The sequence below is a fragment of the Eptatretus burgeri genome, chromosome 9 (genome assembly GCF_056783735.1).
Source record: "Eptatretus burgeri isolate ZD-2024b chromosome 9, Ebu_testis_v1, whole genome shotgun sequence".
In the NCBI taxonomy this organism is placed as follows: domain Eukaryota; kingdom Metazoa; phylum Chordata; class Myxini; order Myxiniformes; family Myxinidae; genus Eptatretus; species Eptatretus burgeri.
The window spans coordinates 105,243,244-105,267,748 of NC_140969.1; the positions used below are offsets into that span (position 1 = coordinate 105,243,244).

Genomic DNA, 24,505 nt, shown 5'->3' on the forward strand with positions numbered 1-24,505 from the left:
TGCAAGTCCATGAATCAGATTTTATTTGTTCAAACCTCAATCAGAAAAAAAAAAAAAAAATCCTCAAACAAGCTTCAAATGCACTTGTAAACTCCCCAAATGGGCTGCTGCGACATCAACACCCGAATTGATCAGAAAGTAGAGCAACAAAATGTCACCTTCACAAATCCCAGGTGTCAACGTGAAAACAGAGGGGAGAGAAAGAGGGAGGGGGGGGAGAGAAAAGACCAACGTTTGAAGCATAGAAACTATTTTGGGGTGCTCGTAGCAATTGCTTCGGCATAAAATTTATCGACAACTTCTCGATACATCTTCAGTACAACAGGTCGTTTCAGCTTCATTGTCGGGCCTGAAAAAGACAACGGCATATTTAAAACATTCCGGCACGACCAAATCAACTTTGATATAAATCAAACAGCAAAGCATAGCGTTTGAAACTCGAGCACACCCAACAGAGTAGACTGCCCATATTAAAACGAGGACGCAAGTCGTCAGACTACCTGAAAATGGGACGTAGCTTTTACATTTAAATAAGTGTGGGTTGTGGAGATGAGAAAGTGTACAATTGAATAAATCATTCTCGGTGGTACGACGGGTGACATGTACCACAGGGACCTTTTCGACTGCATTTTAACAACCACCCACATCTCAAGACCTGTATTCAAGGATAACAATGCCAAAGCCCATTGTTCTTGTGCAGTTAAACGATGCCATCGCAACAATGCCCTGTCAAACTTAGGAGTCCCTATTCAAATCCAGAGCACGTTAGGGACATTCTTGGGTGTGGATTTAAAATGGACCATCTTGCGTCGTCCATCATCGGAAGCTGCTTCGCACCAACAATGGCAAATCCCTCTGGAAGCTTCTCCAGGGATGACAGTTGGAGTAGCTATTTGATCAAATGGCTTGTACTGTGCTCACCTTTTGAGAAATCGATGGACGTCATCATTCATTGGTCTCGAGCCCGATGGACGTGTTGCCAGCTGCCCCATTCTTGCATTTGTTTTTGGTGCAACTGCCATTACCAGCATTGCGATTTTAAAATGTTAAAACATTTCAATGTCCTCATTTGTCAAACACGCCAACTTCACCACGAAATGGTTTTATTTTTTGATAAATGTTCGTTTGAATAATTTTCTCCGTTGTTGCTGTGATCAAGGAAAACTTAACCAGAACTAAATTTTTACTCCACATGTACACCCAAATCATCTGAAAACACACCTTGGAGCAAAATGCATAAAAACAATGACGAAAGCATCTTACCAAGTTCTCCTCCAACAGTCGTGAAGTCCTTTTCCAACACAGCCCACTTCTGGATTCGCTGCGCATGGGAAGTGCAACGTTCATTCACTTGACCAATCCCCCGACTGATGGCAAAATTTACCGCTTGGTCACGACCCCAAGCGATCTGAGAAGGCCTCGTTGAACTGCTGCCAACTTCCTGACAGAACCGGAGGGCATCTGAACTCAACTCATCCAAAGGCTCCCCAGACTCGGAGGACAGTTTGCACTGAGGGGAAAAAGGGGGGGGGTAGAGATTTCAAACCTACTGGCATTTCAAAACATGAAGCTACATGAATACGTGAACAGATGTACAGAAACAATTCAAGACTGAACTGTCCAAGGATGCCAACGATTCACATAATATTCACACATTTTATCGATCTCAGTACGTGCAAGTGATGAAATTCAGGAACCCAATAAATTATACTGGTTTTCAGGAAAGTTGTCTCCAAACGGGAGAAAAGTGAAGGGCATGCCACTACAAATCCCCACATTTCCCACCTTGAGCAAAGTTGGATGGCAAAGAGTTACACCATGAATAACCCAGTATCTAATTCAAGTTTCATAATACTTCTTTTGACCCTTTGAAAAAAAAATTAAATATATATTCCATGTGTCTCCCATTGTTGAATGAAATACATATATATTAGAGCTCTGGAAAAAAAAAAAAAAAAAAAAAAAGAGACCACTCCAAAAAAAAAATTTTTAAATTGCCATCTCTGCGTGTCTGGCAGCCATTCCATTCCAGCATCTTGAATTCCAACACAGGCACACCTCGTTCTACTTCGGTGATCACCTGAACCGAATCTTATTTAACAAGGAAAAGTATAAAAACCACTGATGTGGTCATCACTATCCTCTTGCAATTAGACCAGCTGGATGACAAAAACAGTGCTAGTCGTACCTCAAAAGTAATTGGAATCAAAAAAAATAACTATTGACCATGCCATAAGAGTTGAAAAGAAAAGGGTTCAATTCTGGCTTTACTGGCAGAGGGATACATTGAGCGTCACGTTGCTTCCATCCTTAAAATTTCAAAGATGGCGGTTCATAGGAACAAGGTCAAGCAGCAGACATTGGGGACAACAAAGCTACAGACTGGCAGAGGGCGAAAACGACTTTCCACTGACCGGGATGACCGCCAACTCATTTGAATGTCACTCAACAACCGTAGGATGATATCAAGTGACCTACAAAAAGAATGGCACACGGCAGCTGGGGTGAAGTGCACGGTGAGGACGGTTCGAAACGGGCTCCTCGGGGCAGGGCTGGAGTCGTGCAAAGCTAGAAAAAAGCCCTTCATCAATGAGAAGCAAAGAGCCAGGCTGAGGTTTGCAAAAGACCATAAGGATTGGACCGTAGAGGACTGGAGTAAGGTCATCTTCTTTGATGAGTCCAATTTTCAGCTTTGCCCAACACCTGGTCGTCTAATGGTTAGATGGAGACCTGGAGAGGCCTACAAACCACAGTGTCTCACACCCACTGTGAAATTTGGTGGAGGATCGGTGATGATCTGGGGGTGCTTCAGCAAGGCTGGAATCGGGCAGATTTGTCTTTGTGAAGGACTCATGAATCAAGCCACGTACAAGGTTGTCCTGGAAGAACACTTGCTTCCTTCTGCTCTGACAATGTCCCCAAATCTGAGGATTGGTTTTTCCAGCAGGACAATGCTCCATGCCACACAGCCAGGTCAATCAAGGTGTGGATGGAGGACCATCAGATCAAGACCCTGTCATGGCCAGCCCAATCTCCAGACCTGAACCCCATTGAAAACCTCTAGAATGTGATCAAGAGGAAGACGGATGGTCACAAGCCATCAAACAAAGCCGAGCTGCTTGAATTTTTGTGCCAGGAGGTGGCATAAAGTCACCCAACAGCAATGTGAAAGACTGGTGGGGAGCATGCCAAGACGCATGAAAGCTGTGATTGAAAATCAGGGTTATTCCACAAAATATTGATTTCTGAACTCTTCCTAAGTTAAAACATTAGTATTGTGTTGTTTAAAAATGAATATGAACTTTTGTTTGTATTATTTGAGGTCTGAAAACACTGAATCTGTTATTTTGACCAGTTGTCATTTTCTGCTAATGAATGCTCTAAATGACAATATTTTTATTCGGAATTTGGGAGAAACGTTGTCAGTAGTTTATAGAATAAAACAAAAATGTTCATTTTACTCAAACACATATCTATAAATAGTAAAACCAGAAAAACTGATCATTTTGCAGTGGTTTCTTAATTTTTTCCAGAGCTGTGTGTGTGTGTATATATATATATATATATATATATATATATATATATATATATATATATATATATATATATATATATATATATATATATATATATATATCATTGAAAGAAAAATTAAGTTTAAAAGGATGCAAATTTCACCAAAATTAGCATAATGAGTTTAAGGGTGAGAAAAAGATTAAAATGTTGCCAATTAAACTCAATTGATAAACCAACAAATGTTTAGGATATAGCACAATATCATTTTCACCCTTCAATGGGAAAAGTATTCAAATACAACATGATTACTACATCATATATATTTTAAATAATAAATTTCCATTTTAACACTTGTCAGACTGGTGACCTTCCAATACAGTAAAGAGGACATTGAAGGACAAGTAAATCCTATACGATTGTAAATGTTAACTTTTGTGTCAAAGACATGATTCTGATAATTTGGGGACAGGCACGCACAAAGCGCTGACGAATTTGTGCAAACCAAGTGCTGACAGCACTTGCCAAGATAGTCATCCCCTCCACCTCATGGTTCAGCTCGAGACGTGGTGAGATCCATACTGCACGACTCGCACGCTCAACACCCATAGCTGACTGCCAATATGCAAAATTTGTTTCTGCACAACCATTCATGTTCAGATTAGTTTCATCCACAGAGCAAAAGGTTCGCAGATCTGCACGCTCGGCACAAATCCTGGTAAAAGGGGGGCCGGGGGGGTGCATCAACACGTGAATGTAAAGTTGCCTTTGCCAAGAGTTGAAGTACTTGAAACTGCATCAAAATTTGTGTAACTGATCTGATTAAGCATTCACCACGACTTGTACTCTTCTGCATGGAACTTTGTAGTTACTGAATTCCAATTGCATTCTTACCGATAGGTATTAGCGCTTGTTAACATGGGATGGAAATTTATCGAGTTCTTAAAATTCCTTCTGTTGAATGTTGCTGGTTCACCTGATTGGTTCTCAATTGATTGAAAAGTTGAACGTGATAGTTTATATCATCATCTGCCGTACTTCCCTTTGGAACTCTTATTTTGAGGTTGTGAAGGTGGGACATAAGTAAAACACTCCCCTTCCCAAAAACAGATTGACCTCCAAATAATCTTCAATCTTTATTCAGAAGAATAGAATCTATTATTCTATTTAGGTTTTCAAGGGATTCATACTGTACGTACATATCACACAAGTATGCAGACCCCTTCCAATTAGTGGATTCAAACATTTCAGCCACACCTATTGCTGGCAGGTGTATAAAATAAAGCACAGCCATACAATCTCCATAGACAAACATTGGTCGTAGAATGGGCCACACTGAAGAGCTGACATTCAACGTGAAACCGTCATAGGATGCCACCTTTCCAACAAGTCAGTTCATCAAATTTATACCCTGCTGGAGCTGCCCCGGTCAACTGTAAGTGCTGTTATTGTGAAGAGGAAACGTCGAGGAGAAAACAGCTCAGCCATGAAATGGCAAGTCACACAAGCTCACAGAACGGGACCGCCGAGTGCTGAAGTGTATTGCATGGAAAAATCATGTCATCGGTTGCAACACTCACAACCGAGTTCCAAACCGACTCTGGAAGCAGCGTCAGCACAAACACTGCTCGTCGAGAGCTTCACGAAATGCTTTTCCATGGCCGAGCAGCCACACACAAGCCTAAGATCACCACGCGCAATGCCAAGCATCGGCTGGAGTGGTGCACACCTCAACACCATTGGACTCTAGAGCAGTGGAAACACGTTCTCTGGAGTGATGAAACACGCTTCACCATTCGGCAATCCAACGGACAAATCTGGGTTTGATGGATGCCAGAACACAACCTGCCTGAATGCATAGCTCCAACTGTAAAGTTTGGTGGAGGATGAATAATGGTCTCAGGCTGTTTTTCCTGGTTTTTACAAGGAAATGAGGCACAGGAGGAGGCCATTCGGTCCATCATGCCTGTGCCACACCAACTCAAGATTTTCAATAAATCCATCAATACCCCTTCCCTTCATGTGCAGCCTTTTGGCTGCAACAATGGAACTCATTTCACCAACCTCAGAAGGATGACAGGCTGAGTCAGCCCCCTGGTGTCAATTCAGCAGCCAACAGGGCTTGAACTCAGGACTCTCAGATCCTAAGCCACCACCCGAACCGCTAAGCCACCACCAGGTCATCTCTGGAAGCGACGTCAGCACATTGAACACATCTATATATATATATATATATATATATATATATATATATATATATATATATATATATATATATATATATATATATATATATATATATATATATATATATACATATATATATATATTTCAGACTTGGCCCCTAAGTTCCAGTGAAGGGAAAGCTTAATGCTGCAACATACAATGACATTCCAGAAGATTCTGTGCTTCCAACTTAGTGGCAACAGTTTGGGGAAGGCCCTTTCCCGTTTCAGCAGAAATGTCCCCATGCACAAAGCGAGGTCCATACAGAAATGGTTTGTCGAGATCGGTGTGGAAGAACTTGACTGTACGTGGTGTGGAACAGAGAAAGTACGAGTTGCTTGCTGGTGTTATTTGATCTCCTCTGGGGCACCATTTTCATATGTATAAAATGGTTCAAATATGCAAGAGGAATTGAGTATTCAACACCAACAATTGTATTTTTTGGTCTGACTTTTTGGCCCTATCCGAGGGAGCTGGAACACAAAAAAGTCTGCTCTTGCACCATGTCATTATAATGACCAAGTTTGGTGAATTTCCAACCGTTAATTTTTAAGGCAAGAGGGAGACAGATCAGTTTGCACCACCACCACCACCACCACCACTACAGTTTTTCATGCCTCCGCTATGTTTTCGGGTTGTCTGTGCGTACGTCCATGCAAATTCTCTGCAACTGCTTATCTGAATTTTCACCACAAGTGCGACTCCCTTTGTGGAATGGTCGATTGACAATGACATCACAAGTCACATGGTTTGGTGCCATATTGAATTTACGCACAAAACTTTAAACGTCATCTTCTCCAGAACAGCATGACAGATCGAGGGGAAACATCACGCACACGTTCAAGCCTTGGGGATATCAGTGTTCATGAATAATAAGTCATATGGTCTGGCAGCCATGTTGGTTTGAATGAAAATCTTAAATCATCTTCAGCTTGCTTCAGTCGACATGAAGCATCACAATTGTGATCGAGAGGTCATGGGAAATACAAGTTTTAAATTTCAACCCGGTCAGCCACAATCATTTAATATTATTACGGTTGTGGAAATTCACAGAACACCATTCAGGTATCCCAGAGATCAGTTATGTCGATAAGTCTGTGTTCAGATAGATTTCCCCACCAAGGTCTAATGGGCTGTGATCTTTGAGGTAGTGTTTCTTTTGCTATCTTTATTTTGGACCAACCGCCACAACCACCAACTGCATCTCAACAACCAGCTACCTTCTCCACAACCGCCCAACCACACCATCACAAAAAGCCAGCCACACCACCATGACAACCACCGCCGCGTTTCCACCTTGGCACAGTTGCGAGAAGCCTGGCATTCGTCGAGGGAGAACGGACGACAGCACCCCTTCCCCCCCCCACCCAACCCAACGGATGACATCCCCACCAGCCAACGTGGTGGATTCGACCCTCCAAAAGGCACAAGGACAAAGACGAATATGGCGGAGCAGCGAGGGAACGTCGCCGATTGGGCGGGAAAACGACTCCTTCTGGAAGAAGGGTGGGAGGCGGGGCTCTGATAAAAAGGAGGCGCTGAAAGGAAAATCTCTAGGCTCTGCATCGTGCGCGCTCGCTGAATCGCGCTCGCTCTCGCAGTCTCTGGAGGCGTGGATTGGGTCGTTGGTTGTGGGCGCTCTCTGGGTCGTGTGCGAAGGAGCTCTCTTGGGGAAGGTCGGATCGAGGACGGAGCCCAAGAATTCACAAAAATTGTCACGTCCTCTTTCTTTCCTTTTCTGGGTTTTTGTGTGCGTGTTCGTGGTGCCAGTCCCATAAGTAAAACTGCATAAGTGACTGTACATAATAACTATAGACATCAGCTGTAAGCTTTTTTACTCACGTCCTACCCCCCACCCCCACTGCTTGATTGCATTGCTTTTCCTTGCCTTGCGTAAATGCATTTCTTTTGTTTTCCTCACCCAATTGCATACGTGTCGTGTGTGTAATAAATGTCCTTGTGTGAATGTTGACCCATTCATTGCGTCCTTTCCCTCAATTGAACTGCCATCAAGTTCGGAATATAGCTGGTTGTTAATAACCGAAAAGAGAATCAGATCCGGCGGGGCTTGGCGATATACACTGCTCTGCAAATCGCAAACGGAGTGAGCTGCCTCGCAGCTCGTTTCCAAGCAGGTCCCCTCGAGGTGTAAATCCCCGGCATTTGTCTGCGCACATAATTCGGTAAATCGACAATTCAGCGATTGGACCGTTGCGCGCAGACAGAATAGCTGGCTGATTTTCGGTGTGATTAAAGATACACCCGTAGCTGGATTTTGGCGTTGCTCCGAAAGCTGCGACTACGTTTGTCCGTTCGGTGGGCGAGAGCGGTCGCCCGCATGCCGACGGGCGGGAAGCTACAACAATATTTTGCATCTGGGTTCAGGGATTTTTAATCAAACTTGGTACATGTACGTATTATGATGTCATGTGGGCAGAGGCATATCTCGTGATGTCAAAGCTTAGGAATAAATAAACCCTGTGCCGCACAACGAGTTAGTCCATAAATTTAAAATTTTGGGACCATGCTCTGTGCAGAACGTTGGTGCTGCTTCAGCTGTCTCCTTGGCTATTGGGTGCAATCCTGGATGGGTCGCCACTCCGACACATTACACCAGCATGCTGCATTCATTTTCCAGACCTCAGAAGGATAACAGGCAGAGTCAACCCCACCTGGTATTAAATCAACAGCTGAGCGCGATTTGAACTCAGGGCCCGAGGATCCAAAGCCCACCACCCGAACGTAAACAATAAAAAAAAATTATATATAATCAATTTTTTTTTAAAAGGCAGGAGAGTGCACAACCACACGAGGCATACGAGGCCTCATATTTACAAAGAATAAAATTTTAACACATCTGTCCAGCAGCAGGGGAGCAAAAAATATAATAAAACAGGAGCAAGCAAAGGCAAATGGACGAGTTCAGAATGGCAGCTTAGAGTTCATTTACCCAATAATTGCCGAGATTTAAACACAGAACTCATACTGGGCTAAGTCTGCAAGTTCTTATTGCTCAAACCAATGGACTGGGAGCTTGCCTTTGGTGTGAGAAGCATGGATAGAAACTTGCACCTATCGCCGACCAGCATCGCATTGCTCACAAATGAAAGTTCCTCCTTCACTGCATCTTCAAGAGGAATAGGAGGAATGTTCTCCCCACCTGCTGTGATGATAATTTCTGCCAAAAAAATAAAATACAAGAATGAAAAACAAAACCAAAAAAAACCAAACAGGAAGTAGAAATAAATAAAAAAATGCCAAATTCCAAGTCAAAACAAAACTCAGACTTCCTCCTGAGTTTATGGACTCACCCTTTAAACGGCCAGTGATGTACAAGAAGCCTTGGTCATCATGTCTGCCGATGTCGCCAGAGTGCAACCATCCATCTGTATCCAACGACTCCTGGGTCATTTTCTCCATGTTCAGGTAGCCCATGAAGACATGGCGGCCCCAAAAGCAGACTTCTCCATTGCCCTCTCCGTCACAATTTTCAATTTTGGTGCTGCAGCCAATCATCTCTCTTCCACAGCTGCTGATGCATCAGGCAGGTGTGTGTGTGCAGGTGTTACCAATAGGCAAGCAAGGTGTTAAGAGAGTTGGACTCCATTAATGCAGAGATGAGAGATGTGAAGCTGCGCTACTTTAAATTAATAATGTAGACCATTTTTAAAAACCATGACATCTTATCAACTCAAACACTTCCTTACCCTGGTAACAGCACATCTCCCCAACATTGCAGGAAACATCCCATGACTACAAATCCTTCAAAACAACTTCACATGGCTCATTCTCAATCACACACTCACTCATGATATTGAAGGAAAGAACAAAGGTGACGACAACACCTGTACCCAACTCGGGCCTTTCCTCGTTAACCGTTGCGAGACATCACAGGGAAATGCATGACGACAACGAATGACACCTCTGCGAGTCCATGATTGGGTACATTCATTCCTCAGCACCACAAGCATTTAAAAGTGAACAAGTGCAACATAAATAAATAAATAAATAAAATCCAACCTTGCCATCTTGCAAGCTTTGTCAATGGAGACAGCATGAGGCCCAGAACTCTCACTCATTCCATAAAGCTCGTACACAGGAATGTTCAGGCTCAGGAAGAACTCCAATGTGTCTCGTGTAATGGGAGCGGCTCCTGTGAAGCAGCGTGAACAGCGGTCCAAGCCAAGTGCCTCACGCACCTTGCGGAACACCAGTGAGCTCGCCAACGTCCAACCCCATGGTGTGTAGGGCTTTCTGCAAAATGCCCACAATCATACACGTTGAACGGCCAAAGAAAAAAAAAATCCACCGTTACCGATTTGAACATCCGAGATGGAGCATTTCACATGCTAAACTCCCCTGGCCCCGCCACTCGTACCCATCCATTGCACTCAGATTCGCCTGAAGTCCTAAATTTCGGGCCCATGCAGACATCAGCCGTATCACGACACCAGATTGCTCTCCGACAGCTTTCATCCTCTCCATCATCTTCTCCCAGACACGGGGAACACCCATGAATCCGGTGGGGCGAACCTCCCTCATGGTTGTGACCAAAGACCCCTGCAGAATATGCAGGTTGCAAGGTAATTGACAAACTGATAAGCAAATTGGTGTGAAAACATCCTCTCAAAGTTATCCTTCAAACCTACATACATACATACTACTGCCAGTCCAAGAAGTCAAGGTCACCCCCATTTCATCATTATACTCATCACGACAATTTCCATCATTTTGTATGGGCACATTCGCCTGGGTTCGAATCCTGACGCAGCTGTAAACCGTCATCCCGGTGTTTCAACATCCCTCTTGGATGGATGTTACACTTGGCGTCCCGTCTGGCAGCATTTGTTGGTGAACGTTAAAGATACCACGGTGTCTTCCGTGAAGAGTAGGTGAGCCATCCCCGGCATCCTGAACAAATTCAAAAATTCCTGCCAAAAGCAGCAGAGGGCACTGCATCTGCGGCACAGCCGTGCCCTCAGCCAATGATGCTACCCCACAGCCTTGTGTTGCATATGAACGGATACATACAAACAATCCGTGATTATTCACATTTGGTCAAAGATCCTCCATGTCATGTAAAAAAAAAAAACACTGCAAACCGTGCAAGCTTGGTCCAACCACAAACGTCAAATATTCAAATACGGCCAATCCGATTGGCACCAAGAACTGCCAATCTAACCTCGACAGCTCACCTTCAGCGCATCGGGCTGAGCAAAATATACCACGGCACCGACTTTCATCGTGATCCACACGTCGATCATCTGAGCTGCAATGTGGCTCAGGGGCAGGTAACTCACAACGATCTCCTGCTCTTCAGTTTGTCTCAATCCTGTGGTCTTACAAACCATCTCTGCAGTCCATGTTAACTGCAAGAACAAGTCAAAGCAAACTCGAGCACGCATCAAGAGAGCGAATTTGGGGGACACGGGAACGGTTTGGAGATCAACAACGTGGCCCAAACCACCAGGGGCATTCAATCGGGTTTTGTTTTTTGGAAATTCAAAATTTCCAAGAAATGGAGAACAGCTCCTCTTTTTTTTTTTTGATGTACAAATGTAGGCACGCATGCTACAAGACAGCTCAGATCATTACAACATCAAATTAAACCATCCATTCCTGGAGAAATCTACAGAATTCCCAGAAGACGCAGTTCCATTCACTCCGTGAGCAACTTAACTAGTCCAGAGCTAGTACAAGCTCTGCGCACGCACGCACGCACCTTACTCGGGGAGCGAGTTACAACATGGAACACAAGACGTGAGCAGACTGGAAAAGCAGATTTCTTTATAAAAAAGCAAGAGAGACATTTGTTAGGAGACGCGACCCTGAGCTCCCAAGGTTAATCAGGACAACTTTAGAGTATCACCCCACTCCCAACCATGATGCACCTTACTAGAGGTTTTAAACATTTCCTCACAATTCATAACTTATAAAACCACAAGCCACCACCTGTCACCATCTCCGAGGGTAGATACATCATGTTCTAGCCTCCCCCCCCCCCATGCTATTCGTAATACTCAATGATCTGACACTGGAAAAAACCTCAATCTCTTTCTACTGGAATATCCCTCAGCCTTCAGACAGCAGCCTCTCCTCTCCACCATCTCAAACAAACTCTTGGGTCACTCAGACATGATCCCTCGAGGGCCGGCCACATGCCGCCGAGACAGTCTTCCCTTGGCACACTTCACTTCCCATCCACCTACAGCTTGGAGTACTGCTCTCCCCTTAGGGCTGGCTCTCCTGCCCTATGTCCATGCCGTGCAAACAAAGGGAAACAAGTAACCACCAGAGTGGTAACCTCCTTCAAACGGTACATTTCACACCCTTGTCAAGAGTGGATCACATTCCTAAAATTACTTTTACAAGCAGGAAATTTAGGTTAAAATAAATTCCCCTTCTGGTCTTCCATAAACCTGAAATGGGGGAGGGGGGGTGGGGGGGTCAGAGAAGAATTTTTATTTTTTAATTTTTAAAGGAGTACCCACGCGAATCCCTGGGATCAGGATATAGAGAACCCAGGTTGAGATATCTTGTGTATTTGTCTGGAATCCTACAATTCATATTAAAAAGGTTTGACGAGTCTTCATTCAATGTTACGTACCGGCTCCAAGAACCAGAGATCATTTTAACAAAAGCAAACAGGATGGAGGTGATGAGACGTTAAACATTCAAGGATTCTGCACGACATCACTTGACGCAGAAAAAAAAATAAAATAAAATAACCGATGTTATTCTAATTTTGTTTTTTCAAACATCAAGATTTAATTTCCTGAAAACAGGAGCACACCTACATTATCATGACTAAGCATGACCCCTTTTGGGGTCCCTGTCGTCCCAGAAGTGTAGATGAGCGAGCAGCAATGATTGGCCTTCTGGGAAGAAATGATGTCATCAAGCTCCAAATCAGGCACATCTGCACCGAGATTCACAAAATCTTTCCACTGCAAAAACAAACGAAAAATATTAAAATCGATTTACATTAACGAATTCCACATTACCATGGAAACAATGTTGGCTTTTGACGTACCGTGTACACAATTGGTTCCTGAACTTTCAACTCGTCCTTGTATTGAACAATCGCTTTGAGATGTGGGAGTTCATCCTTTATCTGAAAAAAAAAAATTGGAAAAACAATTAAATTAGTCGGCACAAATGCAATTCTTATCAAAATCAAATCCATCAAGCTCAGGACAAAAAGAGAGGTGCTCTGTTTAGAAAAATAAATAAACATTTCATCAGAGTCGTGTTTGAAAACAGACAAGTCTTCATTTGATCATGTGCAGGTGCACTCTACCAATCACCGTCGTCAATGCTCGGGAACGAGACTCAAATGACAATCACCTGGAGAATCTTCTTCAACTGCTTGTCATTCTCCACGACCACCACATTGGCTTTGCAGTCTTTAACGATGTACAAGCAAGCCTCTGGAGAATTGGTTGTGTAGATCCCAACAGCAAAACCTCTGGAAGAGAAAAATCCCTCGTAGTGACCCAAACCGTTACAAGCATTACATGCATTTTAAAATAAATAAATAAATAAATGAAGACATTTCAGTCGGACGACAGATATTCTGGAGTCCATCTCAATTTAACAAACATGCATGCCCCGAATCTCACCCGGCCATAATGGTTCCAATGGCTGTGATGAACCACTCGGGCGAATTAAATCCCAAAATGCCAACACCGTGATAGCGTTCAAGCCCGAGCTGTTCGGAGGGCGAGAGGGCACAAGGTGGTTCAACAGAACCGGTCAACTCCGACATCTAAAATCAATAAGAGCTGGATAGAGGGTCAAACCAAGTATTCCAACCTTTAGGAAGCTCTTCGCCGCTTTCCTGCATTCCTGCTGGTATTGCCGAAATGAGAAATTCTCCCAGGTAACATTTTCCAACCAAGCAAGGGCAGTCCTTTCTCCGTGGGCATCGACAGCTTGCTGAAGCAGTTCATGAATAGTTATAGGTGTTAAAGATAGGGGCCCACTTTCCTCCATGCGCAACTTAACCGCTCCATCTGGTGCAGAAGTCCACAAGGGCAAATCTACAGGAAAAAAAAAAAAAAATTAATAAAGATTCCTTCCTCACATCGAAGCAAACGAGAGTAAATCTTCCCACGAGATTCCTCAATTCCAATGCCCTCGATGTATAAACATTTTATAAACTTGCCTCCTGCATTGCCAAAAAGAGCTTACCCTCAATCTTATTGGGCGTACACACTGTACCTGGCAGAATGAGGTTTTAAGAGCTGGGTGGAGATGGACCTTGAGGCAGGAATATTTATTTATTTTATTGCCTCTGGTCCATCTCCACCCAGCTCTTAAAACCTCATTCTGCCTTGTACAGTGTACACGAAACATTTCACATTTCAAACACAACATGGGCTCTTTAAGCTCTCCTACTCAAGATACACAATTTGATCATTGTTCAAAAGATCTGCTAAATGCTACTTTAAAAACCAAGGTTGGGTTCACAACCTGGACACGTTTAACAATGACAACTATGCATGCCGTGTTGGGGAAGCAAAAGTAAATAATAAAAACGGCACAATGAGCAACTTGAACAAACATTAACACAACCAATAAAAATAATGTTAAAAAGTGAAATCACGTCAAAAGAGCAAAACAAAGAATGTAAATAAAACTAAAACAGCACTTGGTAGATTGCACACCTCCACCAACCGACAGTTTACATTTTGTGTCCCACCGATAGGCTTCCCCATCTGACGACCTGAACCAAAACCCAATTGGCTCGTCGTCTCATACCCAAACCAGCCAAGTCCACACATTTGAGATGGACAGGGAGAAAATAAATAAAGACCCCTTAAGTGGGACAGGTAAAAATTAAACTCGAGTGAAGTCAATGGCATGCCACTGCAAATTCACATTAAAAAAAAAAAAATGGCAAAAAAGTTTCACCAGGAATGACCAACCTCCACCCCCTTGGGACCAGAGGTCAAATCCAAAAAAGGTCATTACATATTTCATGCATCCCCAATGTTGATTGCATTTGAAAAGTTTCATTTATTTAAAATAAAAAAAATTAATTTCTATTTAAATTTTTTTAAAGTTTCCCACAACTGCATTTGACCCTTTGTTCATACCCCCCTCCCCCCAGGGGTTTGCACGTTCTTGCCATGTGGTGATCACGACCAAATTCGGTGAATTTCTGCCCAACTGACATGACGATAACCACCCCCTTTCAGGTTTTTATTTCTCCCAAAAAAATATTAAAAACAATTTCTTACGAGACGCTAACTTGGAACAAAAGAGGTACATGATACAGCAGAGCTTACTAGCATTGGTTAAGCTGCAGACATACCGGATTGCTGGTCGTTATCCATATGAAAATCATCCACAGGTTCATTCACACTCATGACAAGGAACTTGTATATTTAATCCTGGGAAAGTGGTGGGGGGGGGGGTGAAAGATGAAAAAAGTATCAAAATTACATCAATCATAGGAAAGCAAATTTCCACAGCAATCACAAACCCACAAAATAAATACATGTACATACAACGTCATCATGCAGAGCACGATACTCGCAAAATCCACCCCCACCTCCAAAGGTTGCTATGGATACAATTGTCCATTGTTAAGATTAAAAGTGACAATCTTAATCAAAGGTCAGGTCAATCGGATGAAAATTGATGATTTTAAGTTTGACCTTTTCACCTCAAATAGTTTCTTTCCTAATTCAGTTGTGATTGACTGTGCAACTTCCAAATAGGAAGTAAATTAACGATTTTGTCAAGATGACCTTTGACCTCAAAAAATAAAAATAAAAAAACAATCGGCCTCAGTTGAGACGACCTCGACAACTTGAAGTTTCACGATCGGTTTAGAATTGTGACCTGTCAGCAATTGAAAGAGAATAACAATTTAAAAATAAAAATTAACCGACCAATATACTTGGGGGGGGAAATCTGATTTTTGCAAATAGAAATGATAAACAGGTATAGGAGGAACCAACTAAGAAAGTGCAGCAAGTTTAGAGGAACATACACAAGGAAGAAATTTAAAATAAAACAAAAATAATAAATAAATAATAAAAATAACAAAAAAAATAGGGGAACAATGGCCTGGAGGGGAACAAACAAGGAAAATCTGTACGATAGCTTAGGACTTGCCAGTATTGAACATCGCGACCGAGTAACAGCTCATCTTGTACACGTCTGACAAGAGATTCAACGGTAACTGTCCTTCACCAAGTGATGCACCGAATCAGACAAAGTTGGCCTTTAAGAATTAAAAAGGTCACAAGATGGGTCCCCAAGGTTGTGCCTTGGTCGAGTTCTACATCGAGGAAATCGGACCACCACTCTATGAAGTTGACCGAAATAAAATGTGGAAAATAAAGCTTTATGCCAGACAGCGACAAAGGCCAAAGATCACTTGAGAAATGGCCACAACCCTTTGCTTGCGATTCAGGGCGTCCATCCACTCCGTCAGGAGCAAAATATCCATGGTGGATCAGCTTGGACAAGTCAAACATGGTCAGATCAGCTACAACAGGCACCACTTGGACCTCCGACGGTCCAAGAACAATTTTCAGGATAAATATGATGGACCAGATGTTGGACGACACCGGCTATTCGCAACCTGTGGTTGCAGTCAGTCACATTATCCTCCAAAGGACTTGGGTGCGGCTCAACTCCAATCGATCAAAGCCCCTTTTTCTCAAAAATACGCGTTATGAAAAGAAAAAAAAATTAAACTCCAACTTTGGCAACAATAAACAGGAAAATACATCCGATTACCGGCAAATTCCACGAGCAAGAGTTGCGCGTTGTGCTCCGTGCATTGTCTACCAGGAGGTTATTTCAGCCGTCACAGCCAATTTGGAATTTGAACCCTCTTGTAAAGAGTCTGAGACTCCACGATCCTCGGCGAGCAGACGAGCGAGAATAAATAATGAACCCCTTGTATCCAAACATGGGCGCGTGACATCACATTTGGAGAACAAGCAAACAAAGTGAAACCATGCATGATGATCAGAGTGTTTAAATTTATAAATGTTGTGAATTTTTGTGGTGCACATCGTTTTGGCGATCACGCCGACAGACAAGATAAATTCTCAAGATGTATAATTATTTACATTAAGTGTGTGTGTGCGTTATAGGTGGCACACTTACCTTGAAGCAGTCTAATCCAGGTTCCTGAACAGACTACAAATAAACAATCCGATTCGGCGTCTTAGGATAAACATCCGAGAGTATTGAAGGAGACAGTAGAACAGAGACCTTCCAGGAAAATTGTGTAAAGTGGGAACAGAATATGCAAGAAAAAAAAAATAAATTATTGTGAACATCAGTAAACATTTATTGCATTACAAATCAATGGGCGTCTGTCCTGTTAGGGGGGTCATACATGACCGTCAAACACCACCCCTTCCTCCCCCAATAAAAATTGGCGATGCCAACATATCCCCACCCCTCAACGATGAAACCTCTCCAAAACTAGGACAGCGTGCACCTCCATCAGGCTGGACAGTTTACGTTTGGTATCCCACCGATCTGCATCCAGACCTGAATCAAGATCCAATCAGCTCGTTCGTCACAATGCGGCCACAACGGCTTGGTACGTCATGCTATACCGTACATCGTTTTGTCCCACCTCAATGGGGAAGAATCATTTTAAAAGATTATAGTAACTGGCCTGGTGTTGGCTTGGTGGTCAAGGTGGCGGCTTGGGATCCGAGGGTCCTGACCATCAAATTAACACCAGTGGGGTTGACTCAGCCTGTCATCTTTCCGAGGTCGGCAAAACGAGTACCGGTGTACTGGTCCCGGTGAATGCCCCGGTTTTTATCGGTGTACCATATCCCTGTGTGTCGTAAGGCGCGACCAGGGTTGGCATCAGGAAGAGCATCCGGCCATAAAACATTGCCTCAAGAAGGGAGCCATCATTGCATGGAGCCCACAAAAAGATAACCCCTGCTCAGCAGGGAAAAAAAAAAATGGCTGAAACTGGATCTTCACCAAAATTGAATAAATTAATCCTCATCACACCCAAACTATCCACCGATTGTCGAAGTCAGGCCACAAGAGATGCCCTGCTCAGAAAGCAGGTGAACAAAACCTCTGTCCACCTTCGGTGGTATGGGGAATTATTTATTTAGTGACCAATCTTGGGACGAACAAGACAATTATGAAACGTTCAATGAATCATAATTGTTCCAAATGAAAGCCATTCGACCAACAAAATAGGGATAAAAGTAGTCAATCCTCATTCTCCCAGAATGCTCCTCGACCTTTTCCAGTGTCAAATGGAATTTCATAATGGACACTATTGTCTGATTGCATCATTCCACTGTGGCACCATCCACCCACATGACACCGATGCTCCGGAAACCCCCACCCCCGCCAAAACAGATACGTCATGTACAACCCCTGATCAGTCCAGTTGCATTTTCATCCCCATCTCTTGGTCTGGGAGCAGGATATGCAAGTGATGGACGGAATCAGACAAAACTTGGACAGGTTCGGTGTGTAACAAGACAAGGATGGGTTTTTTTCCCCAATTAAATCAAGGCAATTCTTCACCATTGAGAGAATTATATGGCAAGATCTCAAAAAGTTAGGGATGGATTACAAAGTTGGTGACAGAAACAAGCAGATTAGATTTTGGTTTAGGTCTGGTTCCAGGGAAGACCCTTCAGGGGATACAAAATGTAAACCGTAAGGTGTGGCGGAGGTGTGCGCTCCACAAAATGCAGTTCTGGTTCAAGGATTGAAACAAGACGTTTTCATGCATTGCGGTTCTTGGTTGGGTTACCACCCCCTGCACGACACCAATCAACGTAATCAAATAATCACAAGTCTGCACCCTGGCTAGTTCAACAAACAAGATGCACTACATTATATACTAGCAAATACAACCAGTCACTTTGCTGGCAGGGACAGACAGACCAGACATAGGGAGAGGGGAGGCAAAGAGGATGAAGGGAGGGGGGAGGGAGAGCAGGAAGGGAGGGGAAGGAAGGTGGAGAGATCAACACCTCACCAAATATTGCGATATACTATGTGTGTTTAAAATATATATTTAAAAATAAAACAGCTGAAGTGTGCAGGTGGCGTTACCAAAGAGAATATGTTATGCTTAATGACCAAACACACAAAAAAAAAATAATAATAATAAAAGGGCATTGCTTATTGAGGTGTTTAGTGATTTTGGACTAAATGAAAAAAGAACCAAGAAAATGACCAAATACAAAGACCTCAAGAATGAAGTGAAAAGATCCTAAAGGCTGAAGAATGCCAAGGTTGTACCAGTGAGAGTTGGAGCTACGGGAATGATGACGAAGAACCTCACAGAGATGCTAAAAACCATCCCTGGGAATATTACGACAAACAAACTGCAGTGGGAAGCTGTCCGGTGCTCAGTGACGATCCTGAAGAGAACCCTCGGCACAAAACTTTAAGAACAGAAAACTTCACAGCTTGATCCATGAATCGTGACCTCTTACCAAAATGAAGGTGGAAACCGAGTCCACATGAAGATACCGATCAATGACAAACACAAAGATTTACCTTCAAACAGAGTTCTTTGAAAGGAATTTAAAAAATATTATATATATATATATATATATATATATATATATATATATATATATATATATATATATATATATATATATATATATATATACACACACACACACACATCAAGGAACACACAAAATGTCAATCTCTGCTCTCTGCCTTCACAGCCAAAAACCTTATCGTTTTGATATATGTATCGATGTCAAAGTAGGGGGAGTTTATATTAAATCGCACAAAAAAGGTAAAAAACAAAACTATATCCTGTAAAAATAAAATTGCACTTTCAGCAGACGCCTCCTGAGGCACCAACCACACGACACCGCAGGGGCAAACAGGCGGAAACAAACATCTGTAATCGATGTTCCATTGAGAGCACGGATACTTTTATCAAAACGAACCACCAAGCAGCTTGGAGCGCTCACCAAGCAGCTTAAGCAAACAAAACAGTTGATAAACGGCTTATTTGGCACACGATTCGCCACACATCAAACATGCACCTCCCGGAGACGCCCGAATTGGACAAACGAACACTTTTCTAGGAGTCGGAACTTCTTGCAAGTTCAATTCTCGAGGTTAAATTTTGTAATTCTGCTTCGTTTGAGAGATACTCGGGGCGATCACGTGCAGAAATGAAATAAAGCAACAAACGCCGACGTCTGGCCATTTATAAGCATTGCGACGTAACCAGCGATTCGTAGCTATGATGAACAGGCATTCGATAGGAGGGAGGAAAGTGGAGGGGAAAAAAAATAGATATAAAACTATTAAGAAATAGTTATGGTCTGTTCCATGTCAAACCCTGGTTGAGCAGACCAAAAAACAACATGTCAGCTTCAGACCCCAGTGAGGTTACCATGGATACACCTTAAAAACAGAGAGCAGTGACCGAGGATGCGCCTGATCAAGGATATAATTAAATAAGGCCATCAATTATTTTTTAAAGGGGAGTTTTTCTTTTTTCCAGTCGTGCACTTCCTTGGAGTTTTGTTCGTCTGCATGCAAAGTTTCAGGTTACTCGGTGTTATAGTTTTGGAGTTATGGAGGAGACACTAACAATTGGTATCGATCATTTACAAACACGGCCTGAAAAGCAAGGCAAACTTGACACAAGAACGGTCATAAATAAACATTTGCCATTTTGGGAGGTGAAAGTTCAAAATAGTAAAATAAAAACAAATAATAAAAGCCAAACTTACCCAATAGGGTGTGCAGAGTGCACGACAAGCCTGTGGCCCAATATGAGAAATATAAATAAATGCTGAAAAAGGTCCAAAGATCGTTTTACGACCAACTAGCATTGGCACTCCCACCCTCTGAGTCGCTCTGGGTGGAAGGACCACACCACCGCAAGGTTTTTGTGGTTAAAAATTAAATAAATATTTTAAAAGTTCAAAAACAAATTCTTTCCCCCCCCCCCCCCCACAAAGTGAGGCTTCCTGGGACATTGTACACCTAACTTGCTGGGCCAACCACTCAAGTGTGATGTAAAACACCAAGTGATCAATTTTGGAGTGTGTCGATAAATCATATACACGTACGCACACACGCTTGTGGGGGTAGATGGAGGAATTAAAGATTAAATAGAGTTGTCCAGTCACGTGTAGGAGACATCTCGATTTAATAAAGTCGGGTAACTGAGCCGAAGTGTTATGCATCACCAAACGGGAAGAGTGGGGGGGGGGGAGGGGGTGTGATGCAGTGTTATTAAGCTAAGGATCAAGAATAAGTTCCTCCAGCATGTAATTGACCACCCCCCCCCCCCCCAAGACTTTTCCCAATGTTTTTATAACCAAAACCATGATAACAAGCAAAAGTTCCGAGCAGGCAGATGCCCTGCTTCAAAGGGTGACGGCGGGTGAAGTCACGCCGCAGAGGCCAATTGATGGGCATGACGGCAGCAGTTAACAGAGCGGGCAGAGACCCAAATTCCCACGGTTTTTTTGCGAGCAAGCCACGACCTGGCGGAGGAATCGGGGGTTCGGCGACAGAGTTGAGGGATCGAGAGAGAGCGCACGCACAAGGTCAGTGAGAGGAAGGCACGAGTGCAGGACGCAAGCAGTCAAGAGAGAATGTAGTTGGATGGCCTGCAAGAACAGAGCTTTACAGCTGGCTTTCCCTTGATGCACGAAGAGGACAGCACGATTCGTGTATTCGTGTCGAGGAGATTTGGCTCACATGGTGAAGCAAGACTCTGACCTTTGGCTCTTGGTTGGGTCATGAGGAACGGACCCCGAGCCTTGTGAATGCCAAATAGCAGGTCGGTGAGGACGATCGATGCACGAAGCAGCTGCACGGTGTCTCCGAGCCTTGGTGTTGAATACCGCTCACAAATTGCCTGATGCGAGATAACTGCTTGACCCCATTTTGCACACACCTACACGTGCAAATCGAAGCACCTCGATTTCAAGTTCCACAAAGACCATCTCTGGGCCAAGCTAAGTACCAGAGTAAAGTTCAGCGGTTTTTTTTTTTTATTTTGTTTCCCTTTGGCTGTATTAAAGTCCGTGTGTGGAGGCACCTCCACTTGGAGTTTAATTTCCCTCATGTATTTACGATTACATTTGTTATTGCCCCTTGTAAATATTTGTCTATTTTCATTAAACGTGTTCATTTTAAGAAGCTCTATCTATGAATTTGTCGTGGGGTTCGAGTATAAACCCCCCTTGTGCCATCCTGGTGCAGTGCTCAATCTCAGAGTTTCGGCTGTAGGTCTCCAAAGGAAAAGTTCAACCGTCCGCGGCTGGTGGTGGTGTTAACCACCCATCACCATGTATTGGGCCACGACACACACACACACACACACACACACACACACACACACACACACACACACACACACACACACACACACACACACACACACACACACACACACACCCTTCTGAAACCTATACATGGAGATACCAAACACACCCCACACGTCGATATTTTAAGAGGGGGTGGGGGAAGGTTCCACCCACATCCTCACTTTTGGAAGGGAGAGATTTAAAATGGAGTAAATTCACCACAGGAGATTTAGTCACATCCACCCCCCCCCCCTCCCCAGTGATAGTCGACCCTTCCTTACCCTCCAGGTCATGGAGCATTTCATGACCGTGTCAGGTCGTTCACATAGTGCTCTCAGACTAAGTGGAGGGGGAGGGTGAGGGGGGTTACGCCCCAATTACTCACAGAAGAAATGACTTCACACAGGGAAAGTGGTGGAAGGGACGTCTCGCTGTCATAGACGGACACTCTCTCTCTCTATGAAAAAGCCAATTAGAAAAGAAATATTTACACAAAACAGAGAACACTTTACAACACACAATTACCACATTTAACACTAAAAACACAAACACACGACCATTGATGCGGAGCACGAGAACCAAACCAAACTCAGAGCCGATCCCCTTTCAGAATTTTACAACTTTGGCAATATTAGAGAGGAATTTTAATTTCCAAATAAATAAAGTTTCCACCAATTATGCTTTCTGCAGATCTGGATTAAAAAAAAAAAATAAAAAATAAAAAATAAAAAAAAAAATCACAAACTGGTCCATCAAGTGGAACATGTCTTTCAATCGGGACAAAGTCTCTCTGAAAGGACCATTTATAACCACCCCCCCCCCCCATATACTTTCTCAACAATCCTCCAGAAGAAGTTTTCTTTCAATCTTCTGGGTCTCACTATCTGCCATGACGTTTCCTGGGAAAGTCACATTTCAAACCTCGCCTCCAAAGCCAGTCGCCGACTGGGAATCCTCCATCGTGCAAAGTCCTTCCTCGGCCCACCTGAGCTCCTGACAACTTACAAAGCTTTTGTCCGCAGCCTGATGGAGTACTGCTCTCCCCTCTGGGCTGGTGCTCCTGCCTCATGTTGTGGAAACAAAGGCATTTCGGATCATTGGCATCTCCCGCGATGAGGCTGAGTCTTTGGGCCTCTCACACTCACCACAGGCTGGTCGGTGGTCTCTTCCCCGGTCTTACCCCCCCCCCATATCTCTGCAAACAACCCCCTTCTGGTGAAACTACCAAAATCACAATTCACTGCTCACCTTCACTTTTTCCCCCACCTTTGGAATAAACTCCCTCACTCTATTCATTCCCATTCTTCCCTCCAGGAATTCAAAACAGCTGTTCACTACCACCTCTTATACTCCCCATCCAAAACCACGATCTTTTCTTCCCCGTTAACCCACCTCCTAAAAATTCCCTGCTTTCCTTCCTGAAAGTCCCTGTAATGAACACGGAGTACACACGATGGACTCCACCCCATCCATCTCCCTTCCACAGATCTCCTAATGTTTGTTCCCCACAGTTTTGTCCTTCATCTCCTGCCCCCCCCCCCCTTTGCTGTGTTCGCCCCCAAACGAGCCTCGACAAGGTATACAAAAACAAACAAAAAAATTACAATGGAGCCCGATGAGGGGGGATGAGTTAAACCACGAAAACAGAACCAGGTAAACTCACCTGTCAAACCAACAATCTTCACATCCCACAAAATGGTGTCAAAGATCCAAGTCCGAGAATAAATAAATAATAAATACTGCACAATCTCAAAAAAGGAGAAAAAAAAAAAACAAACAAAACAGCAGCAGCACCAAGAACATTACCGAGATCAGAGAATGTTACAAAAGCATCAAGATCAACTTTAATTAAATAAATAAATAAATAAATAAATAAATAAATAAAATAAAACCCACACTTGGTCCAAGAGACTCAAAATCGCGTTGGTACAAAGTTACAGGTAAACAGCACCTCAAGTTAGGGATACACCTTCATTGAAGAAGAGCACGTGGACCAAGTTAAACTCGTTAAAGAATTTACTAAATTTACCTCCAACACGACTCAACGAACAGACCCTCGGTCACAAGTTCCACCACGAAAGGACAAGAACGTCACCGACCCGGAGGGACCTCTCACCTGCAGCAATAAAGGAAGAATCACGTGATGGTGATTGTGCAGGTTCAGGTGCAGCGCATTGTAATTACCTGGTGGTATGCTCGGTCAGGGGCCCCGTGGGAATTTGTTAAACCGTAAAATCGGTTCATCCACGAGGAGCCAATCAACCAATCACGGCTCGTCCAACATCAGGCCTGTGCTCAGTTACCGAGCAGCTCGCTAGCGCTTGCCAAGCCAGCCGTTCCGTGGGGGTCCGGAGTCGAGCCGCTTGGCGAGCGCTCCAAGCGGAACGGTCAGGGTCACTGAACACACCTCTGACTGTATGAGGTCGATGGGAGTGTCC

General features: G+C 43.5%; 1 protein-coding gene across 6 annotated transcripts; it reads right to left on the reverse strand.

The window, feature by feature from the left end:
• Positions 1-24,233, reverse strand: LOC147020835 (long-chain-fatty-acid--CoA ligase ACSBG2-like). 6 transcript variants are annotated; one of them, XM_085896498.1, is made up of 14 exons: positions 24,097-24,232; positions 15,059-15,137; positions 13,555-13,781; positions 13,362-13,450; positions 13,087-13,207; positions 12,773-12,853; positions 12,537-12,686; positions 10,935-11,108; positions 10,118-10,299; positions 9,760-9,993; positions 9,051-9,271; positions 8,778-8,917; positions 1,264-1,510; positions 1-349 (listed from the first exon to the last, which is right to left on the reverse strand). In XM_085896498.1, the coding sequence occupies exons 2-14, from the start codon at positions 15,111-15,113 to the stop codon at positions 249-251; spliced, it is 2,022 nt and encodes a 673-aa protein (XP_085752624.1). In that variant the 5' UTR covers positions 15,114-15,137; positions 24,097-24,232; the 3' UTR covers positions 1-248. The 6 variants fall into 6 exon arrangements, with proteins under 6 accessions (XP_085752624.1, XP_085752628.1, XP_085752627.1 ...); XM_085896502.1 differs by having other exon boundaries at positions 9,051-9,268; positions 24,097-24,231; XM_085896501.1 differs by lacking the exon at positions 24,097-24,232 and adding an exon at positions 23,731-23,752.
• Between the last annotated feature and the right edge of the window lie 272 nt (positions 24,234-24,505).